Genomic DNA, 16,381 nt, shown 5'->3' on the forward strand with positions numbered 1-16,381 from the left:
TTTTTGGCTCCAGGTGCTCTGCTCTGCCCTTGGGGAGACTGGGTCATCCTCCCAGGCTAACTTCAAAACATCCTGGGCTGCAGTGGAAGGCTCTCCCCTCCTGTGCTCCTCCAGGGAGGGGGAGAAGGGCAGGGACCAGGCTGGGCCTCCTCTAAGCTCCCTGGATCTCTAAAACCCCAGCCCAATTAAAAGAAAGCCCCTAAATGTTATTTACACTTCGAAGTCTTAAAAACCATTAACAAAAGCCACTTAATTCAATTATCTTCCCGCCTGGCTTGGTTCTCAGTGCTGAGCACACCGGCCTCTCCTCACCCCCCTCCTCCTGCCCCCCCCCACTGTCATTGTGTCGGGCTAATGAGGTAAACTGAAGCGAGCCCTGTCCCCCCTGACAGGTTTATGAGAATTTAATAAAGCGTGGCCGGGACCAAATGAGTTGCCTCAGCCTTGGAGAGCTCATTGTCTTCAGCGTCAGCGTTTTTTTGACTTGAGCTGCTCCCTCCTCCATCCCATCTCCTGCCTGCCCCCCACCCCCAGGTAGGTGCCAGGCTGTTGAGCTGGCAGAGGCCAGTGAGGCTCCACAGGGGAGAATAGCCAGGTCCATCCCAGGGGAGGTCAGAAGTTGAATTGGCCAGTGTGCCCTGGGGAGTGGCCACGTTGTTCTTTGTGACCCTCTCTGGAGAGGCTTCCAGAGGCCGTAGGTACTTGCCAGCTACCTTCACTCCTGTGTCACAACCCCAGGTTATTTTAGGCTTGACTCATTTTTTTCATGCCTGTTTGGGGGGACCAGCCAAAGTGAACTTCCAAAGTGATGGGGCTTTTCCTTCTGATAGGGCACAAGCTGGGGACCTGAGCTCTTGGTCTCTTCACATGGAGAGTCGCCTTCACCTTATATTTTCCTGAAAGACAATGAGGGGATGGAGCACCACCCAGTGAGACAGGAATTTGTCCAAGGTTCTAAGGCAGAGACGAAGATGGTCAAGAGGCTTGCTGACTGCTCCCCAGTTCACGGGCAGAAAGGCTCCTGCCCTGGGGTTGGAATGCCCTGAGTAGCCCGGGTGCCTTCCCTTCACATGTCCTGAACAGCAGAGAACTGACCGTGCTCTGCCTGGCCGTGCAGGGGTCTACACTAGCCCAGGAGTTCCTGAATACTAGAAACCAGAATTTTTTCTTGCCCCAACAAAGGTGGTTCTGGGAGTTACTTTCTTCTGGGCCTAAAGCTTGACCAGACAAGAGCATCATCTGGTCCTTATGTCATTGGGGTGTTGGCAGAGCAAGTCTTAGAGATCAAGGCTTGTATTGTGACTATGATCAATCTTTGTCCACAGAGTTCAGGGTTCTGTGGCCAGTCAGAGTTAGGACTCAGTAGTGGACAGGGTTGGGGTATCTGCTCCCAGGGACTAAACTTAGGCTATAACTACAGTGTAGAGAGAGCTAACATGTGCCTAGTCAAGGCTCAGAGTCCAGATCAGGGTCTGACATACAGTAAAGGTCTAGGGTCAAGTTCAGTGTATGAGCAAAGTCAGGAACTGGAATGGACCAGGCGAGGGTTCAATCTAAGATCAAGGTTGGAGTTTAGTCTTCATACTGGAGCTTCTCTGTGGCTTTGATAAAGACAAAATCTATGTCCAAGTCAAAGCTGGTCATCCTGCTCTGAGAAAGAAGCTGTGACTGAAAAAGAAATCCAGCATTGTCCCTGTCCCTTGTTCGTCAGGTTCCAGAAATGGACAAATTATTTAGCAAATTTGCTGACTTGCCTTACCCACCAAACTCTCCTGCTTTTCCCTATCTCCCAGGCCTTGGACCTCAGAAGGAGAAAAAACAAAACAGCAGTCTGTTTGGGCTGAATTTCTCATCCCCTGACATGTGCCCAGGCTGCCCTCTGGTGGCAGTCCCTAGCAGTATCAGTTTTCTTGGGCTTGGTCCACTTATCTGGTCATCTTCTACTTTGGGCAGCCTGGTCATAAGGCTGGCTCACTGATGTCCAGCTGGCTAGGCCTTATGCCACCTCACTTCCCCCACCAGAGAAGCACAAAACAGGAATCTTCCAGTGAAACTCCTGTGAGACAATCATCTTCATAAGTCTGGCTTCCTGGGGACCTAGAGGCTCGGCCCTGGGATAAGATTTACAACTCTTATTCACTCATAAGGTATTGGCAAAAGCACTTAACTTGTATTGGGAAGGCACTGAGAGAATAGCAATAAATAAGATAAGAGCCCCAACCTCTAGGAACTTATATTCTATTTACTTCTCCCTAATTCCCAGCTTCTAGTCTATAGCCCTCATCAGAGAGGTTCTGCTGTCAGATGGTTAGGAGAGATTCCAAACTGACCAACTAAGGGTCCCTTCTGCCTAACTCAAAGGTTGGACCTCTCTAGGCTCTGGGCTCCCTACCTTTTCCTCTTCTCATGTGACTCATCTGGACTCATGGCTTAGCCACCAGCCACATACCAGGGTTCTGCTTACTAGAACTCAGACTATGGCTCCAGTTTCTCCATGGCAGTGCTCCTGGGCTAACAGGTCATGACTCTTGAATTTCCTCTAAATGTTGGTCCTCCACCATACACCCAAGGCTCAAACCGAAATTCTGGCATTCCTCCTACATTTCTTTCTCTTCCCTAGGAGATCTGGCAGGGTGACCTGTCCAATCTGCCTCAGAAACAGGTGCACGCTCTGTCCACTCCCCAGTGACCACTCAGTCCCAGTCCCCACAGGGCACAGATCTCTGTTGTAATCTCCTAACCCATCCCATTTCCTCTCTTTCCCCTTGACACTCTATTTTCCACACAGCAAGCAGAATGATTTTTACAATCATAAATCAGGTCATGTCACTTCCCTGCTTAAAACCTCCACTGGCTCCCACTCACCAAGAATCAAAATCTAAACCTCTCGTCCTAGTTGACTAAAGTTACCATGAGCTGGGCCATATCCTTTTCTTCACCTCTATAGTTTGGTCCCCTAACTGCTCTCTACAGCCCTGCTTTCTTATTCTGACATATGGAGGCCAAGTTCTTGCTCACCTTGGGGCTTTTTCACTGGCTTGAAATATTCTTGCTGTTGAAGACCCTTGCATGGCTGACCCATCATTTAGATTCAACTTAAATGCTGCCTCTCAGAGCAGATCTGCCTGAAAGTCCCTTTGCCACACCTTCCTATTGCAATTTGCTACACAGTACCTTTCACTAGCTAGCTGTCTTTTGATCTTGTTTGCTCACTTAATTCTTTACTGTTTTCCCCCAAGTAGAATATGACCTCCATAGAGTGTGTTCACACTGTATTCTCGGAACCAGCCACAGGGCTCAGGAATTATTTATTGAATTAATTAGTAAAACCTGATTCTGAGTGAATGCCCTCATTTCTTCTAGTGGAAAGAGAGGGAAAAAACCCAATTCCTTCCCCCTTACTGGTCTCTAATGTGCAGGCCAGGACCTCTCCAGACCCTAGGGAAACACTCTGCCCTCCATTGCAGCCTCTGGACCTCTGAGAGCAGTCCTTGATGCTTTGGTTTTCAGACTCCAGTGCCAGGCTTAGCCCTTATCAAAGGCCCTCTGCAATCTCCCAGCAGGACTCACCAAGCCCTGCTCAGATTTCTCAAGGTCAGGGAGTTGATGCCCTGGTGCTGCCAGGACTCTGTCTTCACCTTTAGCAGAAACAGGGCTCCCTCATGGCCTGCATGGCACTTGCCTGGGGAGAGGACTGCAGCAGGGAGGGGCAGGGCATGTCCTCCAGTCCCACTGTGTAAGGGAGTGGGCTGCTGCAGGGGCTCCCCGCTTGTACTTCCTGAAGAGCCTTGGCCCTCAGCTCTCACTGAGGAAATAATGCGAGAAGAGAGGAGGAGAGTGCCCTGTGGTAGCCCCAGAGAAATGATGTGCAGGTTGCTCTGCCAGTGCTGACTGGGAAGTGGGCCCTGCACATTGAGTATGCCTGAGGAGCACATTTGAGACCAGTGACATTCTTCATCCTGAGCTGGCAGCTGAAGGGACTCTAGGGAACCAGTGATCCCTTCTCTACACTATTCTGTCCCACTGTACTCACACCACTGCGCTATGGCCCACAGCCCTGAACTCACTCCCCCACCCCCTAACAGCTGCTCCCACAGCAAGTTCTGAGCAGGGGTGGAGGTGGGGAGTGGGTGGGGTGGGGGCTCTGAGAGTGCAATTTCTGGGATCTGCTAGCAGGTGGAAGAAGGCCTTGGACTAGGTCTAGCATTGCAGGTTGAATGTAGGTGTTTCCTTGTAAGAAGCTGGAGGGAAAAGGCGGTCCAGCCATACCCCAAGGCAGCATCCACAGTGGGCCCTTTCACATCTGCTCTACCAAGGCAGCAGGTGTCTGAGGCTGCAGACCAATGAATGAGGAGAACAGATGAGCCCGAGGACGTGACCTTACACTCATACACATGCATGCATGCTTACATGCACCAATCTAGTTAAGCTACAGGAGGAGAGGGGCAGACACTGGAGGTCAAGGTGAAGTGGCGCTCTGAACAGAGATTGTCAGCTCCAGAGGCAGAGTGCTTCAAGTGCTTTAGGGTCCATTGACCCATGTGAGCCACTGGAGATGAACTGCCGGGCATCTACTGGCAGATTTGCTCTCTTTGAGGAGACCACATGAATATCTTCAGTAGAAAAGAAAGCCAGCAGGAGAGGACAGAGATGGAGGTGGAGGAAGGAAGACAGAGCCCTAGGGATCTTGCGAGTGTTTGGGCCATGGCAAAAGAGTAGCAGAGCCCATCTTGAAATGAGAAACAGAAGCCCATGAAGCCAAGGAGGGTGGGCAGGGAGTCACAGCCCCCCACTTCATGGTGGGCCAGCATGTGCCAATGTTGCCACTTGCCGTGGTCTCTGCAGGAAGAGGAGGAACTAGTTCAAAGTCAGAATATTCCTTCGGTCCTCTGCTTCTTCTTCTGAGGCAGCTCCCATTCCTCTCCCAGATGCTGTCAACTGCTGGACAAACCCCACCTCTGCAAGCTCTGCAAGCCTGGGCTTTACAGTGTATGTACGTATGGGGGCAAGCTCTCCCCTCACCGTCCCTGCTCTGGGTGGTGATATCTATCTCAACTACCACCCCTCCTTACACTTCCCATACCTGTGTGCGATGTTGACAGTCACCCAAACACTGCCATTGCTACAGCTGTGGCTCTTAAAGGAGCTACAGCTAGGCAACTGCACCCATGGTCACACGCCTACATTTTCCCAGCTCTCTTCTGACACACCTGTTCTCACAGACATCTACAGGCATACACAGTCTCAGAGACATTTTCCCTTCACAGTCCCCCACTCCTCTCCTTGGAGGCCCCTTCTGGAGCTCCAACAAGGACTGGTACTAGGATGCGAAAGTGCTTAGTCATAGGCTGACAGGACCCCAGAATTAGGGTGCTCAGCCAGAGGTCCTACAACCTGTCCCTCCAGCCTACTTTATTCAGGAGGTGCTTTATTCAGGAGGGAGGTGCAGTCCTGGTTGGTGGCTGGCATTGCTAGCAGCCAAGGTGACAGTAGGCTGGAGAAGCCACCTTGCCACTGAGGGCCCAGGTCAGACAAGAATCGACCTCTTATCTGGGTGTGGTGTGGTATGGCGGCACACTTCTGTAATCCCAGCACTCGGAGGCTGAGGCAGGCAGATCGTTGCAAGTTTGAGACCAGCCTGGGCTACAAAAGTGAGCCCAAGGTCAGGCTGAACTGCGTGGTAAGACCCTGTCTCAAAAAGACCCCCCCCCAAAAAAAAATTACTTAAAAAAAAAAAAAAAGGAAACAACTTCTTCCTGAAGGGACCATCCTGAAGTCAGAACCCTTCCTCCCCAGAAAAATCCCAAAGGCCATGTTGAGACAGAGATGGGATTGGGTCCGGTGGAGGTGGGGTTGGGGGGGACTGATAGAAGCCTGGAAATTCTCCTCCTCTTGACCCTAAAAGCCTGGCTGGCAGCCAGTCCTCTTCCTCCACAGGGCTCACATGCCATGGGAGAGCAGAGGGTCAAGGTCCAGTTTCATCAAGGCTGAGGTTGAGGTGGAACAGGGCAGGTTCGGCTCCTTTTTTTTTTTTTTGGTACCAGGAATTGAACTCATGACCTCGCGCTTGCCAAGGCAGCAGCTTACTCCGCTAAGCTAAACCCTGGGCCCTTCAGCTACCTTCTTTGGGGTATGAGCGTCTACACCGATATCACATTCTCCACTTCTGTAGCTGGGACAACTGAGGCCAGCCACCATGCCCAGAGCCAGCGCTTTCAATGGCACTTGACGGAGAGAGCCGGGACAGGGGAGTCAGGCCGGGGTCCTGCCCGCTAGCAGACAGCCGCTCCCGGGACCCCTTCATGGCGCGGCACACAGACTGCTGCGGGTGCGGGCACGTCCAGGGCGAAGAGGCCGGGGCTGGACGGGCCCGAGGACGCTGCGGAGGCGGCGGAGCTGAGCTGCACCGCCGTGGTGTCCTGTGCAGTGCGCTCGCTGCTCTCCAGCTCCAGCGCCACCGGACCGGCGCGTGCGCCGCCCTGGCCCGGGCGGGCCATCCCCACGGTTCTCGCTCGGGGCGCGGGGGCCCGGCGGCCACACACGCAGCAGGCCAGGAAGAAGCCGAGCGCCAGCACCAGCAGCGCAGGCCCCACGACCAGCGGTGCGTTGTGCCCAGGCAGGAAGGAGGCGAAGGCACCCACCAGCGTCACATTCACGCCAGCCAGCAGCACGCACAGACCGCAAGCGCAGCACAGCGCAGGCGACGGCAGGCCAGGCAGCCTGCGCTGAGTTCCCCGGCCGCTGTCCGGCGCTCCCTGCTCTTCTTTGTGGACATGGGTCTGCGCGCCCGGGGCACGCATCAGCAGCCGAGATCAAGGGCCAACTCTCCTGGTCCTGCGGGCACACAGAAAGAGGGTGGATGAATAGGGCGCCTCAGTCCCAACCCCAACTTGGTTGGGGGCTACATTCAATGTCTGGGAGTGGAAAGGTCATCCAGAGCAGCTCTCTGCCTCAGCCTCTGGGCACAACCCACTCCTTTTACAAATTCTGCAAAGTCAGTTCTTACACCTAGGGCCTGGTCCTTTCCCACCTCCTCTAGTTATCCACCAGGAAGCCTCACCGTTAAATAAGAGAGGGAATAGCTGTAAAGTACTCAGCAGGGAGCTGATTAAATATCATCATCATCATCATCATCATCATCATCATGCTCAGTAGACCTAATTAGAGGGCAGGTGGCAGCCCTTGGATTTTAGACAACTCCAGGACCCCACATGGAAGGAAGCAGCCTGACAGTTCTCTGGCATGGTCCCTCCTCCTTCAGACAAAAAACCCACACTAGGCTCTGGTAAGCAGGGCAGTGACATTAATTTTTCTAAACATTAAGTAGATAAGGTTCTGGTGTGAGTAGTTACATGAGCGCAAAATGCTCTGAAGATTCACATGTCCAGGGGAGCAGGGAGAGGGGAGAAGTTCCTACAAGGGCTGGGCCCCTGGGCTCTTCCTATTCCGGGCGCTCTATTTTATTCTGGCCCTACAAGCCTTCAACCATCTGGGATCCCACAGCTGGATCTGGATTCACAAGCTAAATCACTGAATGCCAGAATTCTGGTTATGCATACAGAAGCAAGGGTAATATAAACAGAGTCTAGGGACTTAGGACTTCTATTTGAGACTTCTGTTCTATAACACGGAGTCACTGGTACCAAGGCTTGGGAAGGGCGAGAGCATAGCTGTGAGCTGTGAGAGAATTGTGAGACAGTGTCAGAGAGGGCCCTGTGGAGAGGGAGCAGTGAGAAGGCGGCACGGGTGGGATGCAGTGTGCAGGATGAAGAGCAGGCAGAGAGGACTAGCTGGCCTAGTGCTCTGGGCTCAGTGTTGTTTTGTGATGCAGAGCCAGTAACAGAACTAGCTTCCTAGAGGGGTAGTTCATTGCTTTCAGTGAAATAAAGTGCTTCGAGCAGTGACAATTTAATAAATGTTAACTATGTTCTTGTGTGATGGTTGACAGAGAAGAGACTCATGCAATCTCAGATCTGAGACGTTGGTCATGTTGGAAACAGAAGAGTCAGTCTGTTCTTCAAGTATCAGATTTTAGCTTTTGTGCTACCCAAAACTTGCACACTTTTGGGTTGGAAAAAGCTTGAAGACTTGGTGAGTGAAAATGATAGCTAGCAGCAGAAAAACACAGTTCACATACTTTACTCTGCTTTTTTTTTTTTTTTTTTTGTACCAGGAATGGAACTCGTGACTTGCCAGGCAGGCGTTGTGCTACTGAACTGAGCTATTACCCTGGCCCTGGATGCAGGTTAGAGTCAGCTTGGTCCGAGCAGCTCAGAGGCCCCCAGCCACTTCTAGGTTTCCAGATCATGATGCCTCTCCTGGCACCATGCTGAGAGGTGGCAGTTCTACTTGGACTCACTCTACACCAAGCTGGCATGAAATCAGAAACCCCCAAATCCTGGCCAAGACAGCACATGTTGACCCTTGAGGGCACCCACAGGCTAGATTCCTCAGGAAGCTCTGCATGTACACAAACCATCTTCTCTCTTTAACCTATTGCTGACGGTTCTGCCAGGGAGCAATAATAACTAGGTAAGTACAGCAGCATGCAGTTTGCAGGGCACATTTACATTTATGATATCATTGAATTCCTATAACTGCTTGAATAACATTTTATGTCTGAAAAAACTGAGACTCTGAAGGAAGTGGGTAGGGGTTCCTCTGGTGGTTGCACTGAGAGAAAGGAAAAAAAAAAGCCAGCGTGAGGCTGGAGTCAGAGGAGGTGATCTGGCGCTTGGTGTGCACAGGTGAATGTTGCCTCATTCTACAGAGAAGGGTTTGCTCCTCGGGAAGAACGGCCCGTGAGATTTCTAGGTCTTCCTATTCTGATTTCTTTCCCCCTCACTTATCAATACCAGACGTAACTTCTGCAAAGGCAGAGTCTTCCTTCCTGTGGGGAAGTCTTCTGAGGTTGACTGAGGGAGCCCCTGGTGGCGTGTGTGTGCTGGAGTCTGACCCTTCATCCCACTTCACACCACACTTGAAAACTGACAGCGGATGAAAGATTAAGGAACTCCTGGGTGGCCAGAGGATCCAAGGATCTCATTTCTTTTCTCTTACAGGGAAACCTCTGTGCCTTTGGATTTCAGTTTGACTACAATGTACTTGGCATGTTTTTCTTTGTGTTTATCCTTCTTGGGGTTACTGATGCTTCTACATGGTGTGGCTTGATGTCTACCTCCAGTTTTGGATAAATGTATGCCATTCTTTTTTTTCCTACATTCCCTGTCCTTCTCACACTGTAACCGCACATATGTTTAATTGTTCTATGTTGTCTCACATGTCTTTTAAATACTATTTTGTATTTTCCACACTTTTTTCCTTTCTGTTTCAGTCTGGATATTTTTCTACTGAGTTAGCCGATCTGTTAACATGTGCCTTTCCTACTTCTTAACCTTAGTTATAACTTTTCTTTTCTTTTGTTATTGGCAATCAAACTCAGGACCTTGTACTTCCAGGCAGACACTTGAGCCACTGAGCTATGTCTCAGCTATAACTTTTCAGCTCTAAACTTTCCATCAATTATTTTTCATAGATTCCTATTTTCTATTGAAAGACTCCCTCTTTCCTATTTCTTGAAAACAGTAAACTTTTAATATTTATACCTGAAAATTTCAACATCTGGATCTCCCTTGAGTTTGTTTTTCTTGACTATTTTTATGGTTCTTGGCTTTTGGTCATTAGTTGTTTTTTTTTTTTTTTTTTTGGTATAGGGGATCAAACTCACAACCTCATGGTTGCCAGGCAGGCACTTATGCCACTAAGCTAAATCTCCAGCCTGGCTTTTGGTCATTTGATCGTATATTAATGGGACACATTTATTTTTGTTTCTGTGCTGGGCTTCAAACCCAGGGCCTCACACATGTTGTACCACTGAGTTACACCTTCAGCATCCACATTATTTGTTTATTTTTGCAGGGCTGGGACTTGGACTCAGGAGCTTGCACATGCTAGGCTGCACATTCACCTAGTGCTGAATGTCCAATGTCATGCATGAGAAATTATAGATACAATTTAAAGCTCTATGCTAGATGATGTTGTTTTCCTTCAGAGAGGAAGCTTCTCACAGGCAGCTAAAGAAGGGACAGTCATTTCAGTCTAGTTTGGTATTGCACTGATAAGAAACTTGGTTCCAGTGTTTTTGAGGCTATTACTCACAGAGTGTAGCCCTTTGGGCACCCAACTAAACCCTTAAAGAGGGCCTGGGGTGTACCTCAGGGTAGAACATTTGCCTAGCATGTTCAAGATCCTGGTTTGATGCCCAGTATGGTAAAAAACTGAGAATAGAAGCTGGAGGTGTTCAACAGGACCTCTCCACTTTGTAAATCCCTAATTCCAATTTTACCTTATTAATCCCATTCTCTCTCTCTCTCTCTCTCTCAGACAGGTTCTCACTTTGTAATTCAGGCTGATCTTGAAGTCACTATGTAGTCTAGGCTGGCCTTAAATTCACAGTGATCCTCCTGCCTCAGCCTCTCAAGTGCCAGGATTATAGGCATGAGCATACCTGGCTTCCATTTTCTCTTACAAACTGGAAAATAAATCAAGGTACAGGTACAAATTCCTTATGATGAATATAATCATTATGTACATCTCAATTGTACCAATAAACAATTAAAAAAACAAGACAAAACACCAGAAAATAGCTTTTTTCTCTTCTTTGTACTAGGGATCAAAGCCTGGGCCTCATATGCTAGGCAACTGCTCTACCACTGAACCACATTCTCATCCCTGAGGCAGATTCCTTAAATGCTCAACCTGGCTTTGTAAAGTATACTCAGTGGTGCACTGGTCTGATAGAAGCTAGTCTACCTTTAGTCAGAAACACAGTTTTAGATGAGAATCTGAAATTTCTACTTTCTATTGATAACTAACATACAGAGCTCTTTATCCAATTTAAGTTTTCAACCTAAGATTATTACTATTACATCCCCATTTTATAAATGAGGAAATTGAGGCACAGAAAGATTAAGTAAACTCACCTACAGTGACTCAATGGCAGTAGTAGATTGGATTTAAAATCTAGTATCCTGACCTGGGTGCCTGAGCTCCCAGCCTAGCACAATGTTAAACGGATTTGCTAGATATTGGTTGGATGACTGAAGCATCAGGCTGGCTCTTCTCCAGGCCTTGTACATAAGCTTCTGTAATTAGCATCTACACTGATCAAATGTTAAGAGCGGAAGAGCACAGGGTGTGTTTTCTTTAATACCGAGCAAATTCCTGCCTAGGGGCTGAGCTTCTAAGTGCTAACTGTCAATGAGTAATTCTTATCTGCTCCTGGATAGCAGAGCCAACTCCATAAACAAAACCACTCCCAGAATTTCCACTTGGGCACAGGAAAAGCTAAGGGCAGGTGGGTACCAGTTTTATTCTTGAAGTTGCCTCCATTCTAGGGTGGGAGTTGAACGTGTGCAGAGGTGAGGTGTTGAGGGCATTTGGGGTTGTAATTCAGTTTGCACCACCACTTCCTTTGGTGAACTATGGTCCTCCAGATGTCTCTGTCAAGGTGTTGGTCCTGTTCTGTTCTGTAGTGGGACTTCTGGCTAGCACTGTGAACTGTCTTTGGTGTTGTTCAGTAAATCCTCTCCTGGCAGATCCGAGATTGGGCAGGGCTGAGTAACTAGTTTTGATGAATGACACAAAGCATTCCTAGTTGGAGTTCTGGGTTACAAGGCAGGGCCCTTCAATGGGGACTGAATTCAGGGCCTCACATATGAATGCTGTTCTATCCCTGAGCTATATCCCCAACCTCCCCTAGGGCTTTCTAGTTCATTCCAAGCTGAGCCCTCAAGCCCAGTACCTGAGCAAAGAGAAAGGGCCATTGCTCTGAAGTCCTGAATTTCTAGGATTAGAACTTCTAGGATTAGAACTTTCATGAGTCTTCCAAGCTGCTGAGCCTAAGGACATCACCAAGACCAAGTTCTCCAACTATAGGTAGAGGAAACCAAGGTTCAGAGTGGGAAATGGAAGGAATCTATACCAAGTCAGTTAAGAACCAACACTTTCCCCATCTATCCCAGGTTTTGAACACTGCCATCAGCTGCTGATGACCCTGGCCAAGTAGCTGTTCCTCCCTGATGGCCCGCATCTGGCTGAGTGGGCTTTTTGATCTGTAGGAGAACCCAGAAGCAGTGTGGGAAAGGGGCTGGCACTACTCAGAGATAGGCCTCAGGTGTCAAAGGTGTTGAATTTTGATCTGGCTTGGCAACTTAGAAGATCTAAGTTCCCTTTCTGGGCCTCTCTGAATGTAAATGGAGAAATATAACCAGGTTATTGTTCCCAAACTGTAGTTTCTTTTCAACCTGTGGCCTAACACTCTGCCACCTGAGGTTTGTGGAAGTGGAAATGGGGACTTACTCAGAAATTGCTATCATATCAAAAGGTTGCATGAAGACAGGACACTGATCAATAATGTGGAATATCCCTGTTCATCTTTCCACATTCTTTGCTTTAGGCCTGGATTCAGTTATTACCTGAGAAGTCCCTGCCAAACAGGGGTTCTGATTATGGGACAGAGGTATGCACACCAAGCAGAGAGTCTGTGCTAGGTACTTTCCCTAATTAAGACATTTAATCTTCACCCCAGCCCTGTGCACCTTGTAGCCTGTCCTGAGTCTCAGTGGGGGGGGGTGTACAGTCAATGGTAGTGGGGAATTCTGGGGCTTGAATCTGTTCTGTTAGCCTGAAGAGTCCATGTTTCTGCTATACTAGAATTTCTGCTTACTGAAAGCATAGAAATACGTAACTATTAAGAGTAAGCCAGACATGGTGGCATATGCTTTAATCTCAGCACTCAGGAGGCTGAGGCAGGAGAATAGTTGCAAGTTCAAGACAAGTCTGGGCTACAAAGTGAGCTCAAGGCCAGCCTGAACTGCATTTTTAAAAAAAAAGGTGTGGCCAAAATTAATATTGTCCAGTTAGTCATCGGCAAGTTTGGCGGTGGGCCTCAGGAGGTAGAGGGTTAGGGCCTTGGGGCAGACTGTCTGTCTGCAGCCCCTGCATGTAAAGCCCCATCTCCCCTGTCCCCACCACACAGTCTGGGATTTTTGCACTGCACAGGAGCAGCAGCCTAACTGGGGCAGCTCAGATCTTTTGGCCCTTAGTTCCTGTTCCAAGAGCCCAATAGTCTCTTTGCCAGAGGCTGGGGTCTCCAGGAAGGGGTCTTCCTCCCTGAGTGTATATTACACACACTTACCCTTACCCTTTGGCTTCTGTGAGACTCAGTCCCTCAGCTGGAACCCTTTGTCCCTCACTGAAACTCTTCTGATCCCTGAAGTCTAAGCCTTCTCCTCTGGTGCCCCAGTCCTGTGCTCTCTCTATTCCTACCTTACCCTCAGCCTCAGGGAATCTCATCATTACTCCTTCCTGGCTGGAACTCACTCACCCTCTGTATACTCTCAGCTCCTGCAACTGAATTCTGCCTTCTCGGAGTCCGAAGAGCCACCATCATCCTATCCCAGCAGTCTCTTCCCCATCCAGGGACACGTGAGCCTATAACACACACACACACACACACACACACACACGCACGCACGCACGCACGCACGCACGCAGATTCCCTGTGCTAGAAACCAGGTTCAAAGCTGAAGCTTGAAGGCTTGGCTTTTTCAATTCTGAAAGATAGTTTTGCAGGGTACATCAATCTTCATTGAAAGTTATTTTCCTTTAGAATTTGAAGTATGTCACTCCAAGCTCTCCTTGACTTGAGAGTTCAGGCTGAGAAGTCACCTGTGATTCTGATGGGCTTTCCTTTATAGGTGATATGTCTCTTTTCACTAACAGTGAAAAGAATTAAGATTCTTTTCTTGTGTTGAATTTCTGGAATATTAACTATGAAATGGCTGGATATAGATTTTTTTTGATCATGGCTAACTGGAGCTTTATATGCCTCCTTTATCTGTGTGTCAAATTCTTTTTTTCCACCAGGAAAATTTTCTGTCATGATGTCTGTGAACATTTTTAAAATGTCATTCTATGGAAAATGAGATAATACAGTAGTCATTGTTCATTCTCTGCTATTTGGTTCTGAAAGCCCTGTAATGCCTTCATTCTCTTGAATGGTTTTATACTGTTTTGTTACATTTGATATTATCATCTATGAAGCTATGTTCAACTATTTCAAAGAAAGAGACATTATGGTAGTTACTGTTAATTATGGGTTGTCTTGTAGTAAAATGCTGTGTTACTTGCATTGTTCTGATCTGATCTGCTTTGTTATGTCCTCTTTTGTCTTAATCTCTTTTAAAAAATTTAAAATGTCATTTGTGGTATCTCCTGCTTGTTTATTATTTCTAAGTAATCTTAAATTATTTGTCTTTGTCTCATCTAGCAGCTGCTGGATTGATTTCTCATGGTTACTTGCTAGTTTTGAGAAACCTTTCTTTTCCTGGTCCTTAACTGCAAGCCTGTCTTCAATATCTGAGATCCTGTCCTCATATTGGCCTAATCTGCTTCGAATACTTTCAGTATTGTTTTTATTCTCCTGGATATCTGCTTGAATCTGCTTTATGGATTGTATTTGTTTCCTGTGTTGTGCTTCCATAATTTGCTTAAGCTCATTTACTTTTTTTGTCTGTGTCTGCTCTAATGTCACTAAGCATGGTGTGTATTTTGGTAATCTCTGTAATTATTTGAGAGATTATATCTCATTTAATCTTTTCCAGAGCCTCAATTGTTTTGTTGTTTCCACTTCAGAGAGACCTGGTGGGGGGCTTTCAGACTGTCCCATCTCATTGGCCCCTGGGTTAGACTTGTGATTATATAACAAAATGTAAACCAAATCAGATAGGGCCGGGGATTTAGCTCAGTGGCTTAAGCACCTGCCCGGCAAGCATGATGTCATGAGTTTGATTCCTGGTACCATCAAAAAACATAATTATATGCAATATGTAAGTGCATAATGTGTCAATTTTAATTTTAGTGTTAAAATTTAAAATGGATTAAGGAGAAAACAGGGAAGTGGAAGAAGAGAAAGTAAGGCTGGAGGACAAAGGTAGATAATGCCAACTTGGAGAAACTGGTACAGAAGACTCAAGGAAGAAGAGAGGTGGAAGAGATAAAAGGAAGAACAGAACAGAACCACACCCACAAAGAGGTTAGGAACCACTCTTACACTCATAAAAAGAAAACTGAAAGAGAAAGAAAAAACAAAACAAAATAGACAAACAAAAAACTGAAAAAGCAAAAGCAAAACGAATAGTCCACTTCCAGGATTCTCTCTGAGTTCACTAGTTGACAGCTTGTCCAGACAGAGTCCCAAATCATGCAAACCATCCTAGTAAGACAGCAGTTGCTTTATGGTGGAGTAGTGGATAAGCAGGCCTGCCCCGAGACCAGACTCATTGGGCTCGCCATAGACCAAGCAATTTCCACAGATATGTGCTGCATGTCTCTACAGGCGCCTCTGGGGTTGTCAGCCATCACCATCACCCTGTGCATCCCCAGGTTCAAACAGCTCCTCTCGTGCAGTGAGCACAGCTCAGGGAGAAGGTACCTCCAGTTACTGCCTGCTTCTTCATTAAAGTTTTTCTTTTACTCTCTCTGTGGGTTTCAATTTGTACTTCAGATTCTTCCTGAGCCCAGGAGGACTCGCTTCCTTTCTTCCTGTCATCCTCACAATACTATGCTCCAGCATCTGTGGGTCTTCATCTCAACCTAGCAAGCACTCTGTGCCCCTCAAGAGCTGTTTCAGGGCTGTGGTATAAAGTGGGAGTCTGGTGTAGATGGTCTCTGCAGCTTTGACTTCTAGATCAGCCAAGGGCCTCAGCCACACAGGGGTCTCAGCCTTCTCTGTAGGAATCACAGGGCTGCATGCATCAGACCCATCTAGACCAAGGTAACGCCACTGCCTTGGGGGCTTTTTTGCTCCCTTCCTGATGTGCTCAGATATGTCATTAGTCAGGGCCACATCTGTGGGGAGAGTGGAATCTCCCGCCTCAGTCTGTGCATCAGCCTCCTTCCCCAGCAACTCAGGGGCCTGTGGACAGCAAGAGGCGTGGGCCAGACTGCAGCAGTAGAACTGCTCTCTCCATCCACCTCCTTCCATTCTTTAGGACTTACTCTGTGTTCCTCTCTGGCCTAACTCTTACCTTCCCAGAAGGACTGCAGCATCATATGCACAACCACGTGGCCCTCCACCCTCTTAGCTCCTTGATGCTTCACCTCCCAGGCCCAGCTCCTCCATCTACCCTACCGGCCCCCAGCTTGTCATCCTTGCTGTCAGCCACCATCAGTTCCCTTCTGTGACAGTTTCCTGATCCCATGCAGGGTTAGGAGGGGGGATGTTTGCTCTGTGGTCCTCTTGCCTTTGCTGCCTTCACCTGAGATCCACACTGACCGACTTTAGTTACTCTCTTGTCATTTAACATGTCCTTTTGTC

General features: G+C 48.1%; 1 protein-coding gene across 1 annotated transcript; it reads right to left on the reverse strand.

Annotated features, from left to right (window-relative positions):
- Positions 1-3,275: 3,275 nt before the first annotated feature.
- Positions 3,276-6,831, reverse strand: Tmem275 (transmembrane protein 275). The gene has a single exon (XM_063235217.1). It carries the CDS (start codon positions 6,798-6,800, stop codon positions 6,273-6,275), a length of 528 nt encoding a protein of 175 aa, XP_063091287.1. The 5' UTR covers positions 6,801-6,831; the 3' UTR covers positions 3,276-6,272.
- Between the last annotated feature and the right edge of the window lie 9,550 nt (positions 6,832-16,381).

The sequence above is a fragment of the Cavia porcellus genome, unplaced genomic scaffold (assembly GCF_034190915.1).
Source record: "Cavia porcellus strain 051 isolate PalLab524CR breed Dunkin Hartley unplaced genomic scaffold, mCavPor4.1 scaffold_25, whole genome shotgun sequence".
NCBI lineage: Eukaryota > Metazoa > Chordata > Mammalia > Rodentia > Caviidae > Cavia > Cavia porcellus.

Bases quoted from the DNA above. Each gene is read 5' to 3' on its own strand.
- Tmem275 (XM_063235217.1), bottom strand. From the start codon at position 6,800: ATGCGTGCCCCGGGCGCGCAGACCCATGTCCACAAAGAAGAGCAGGGA.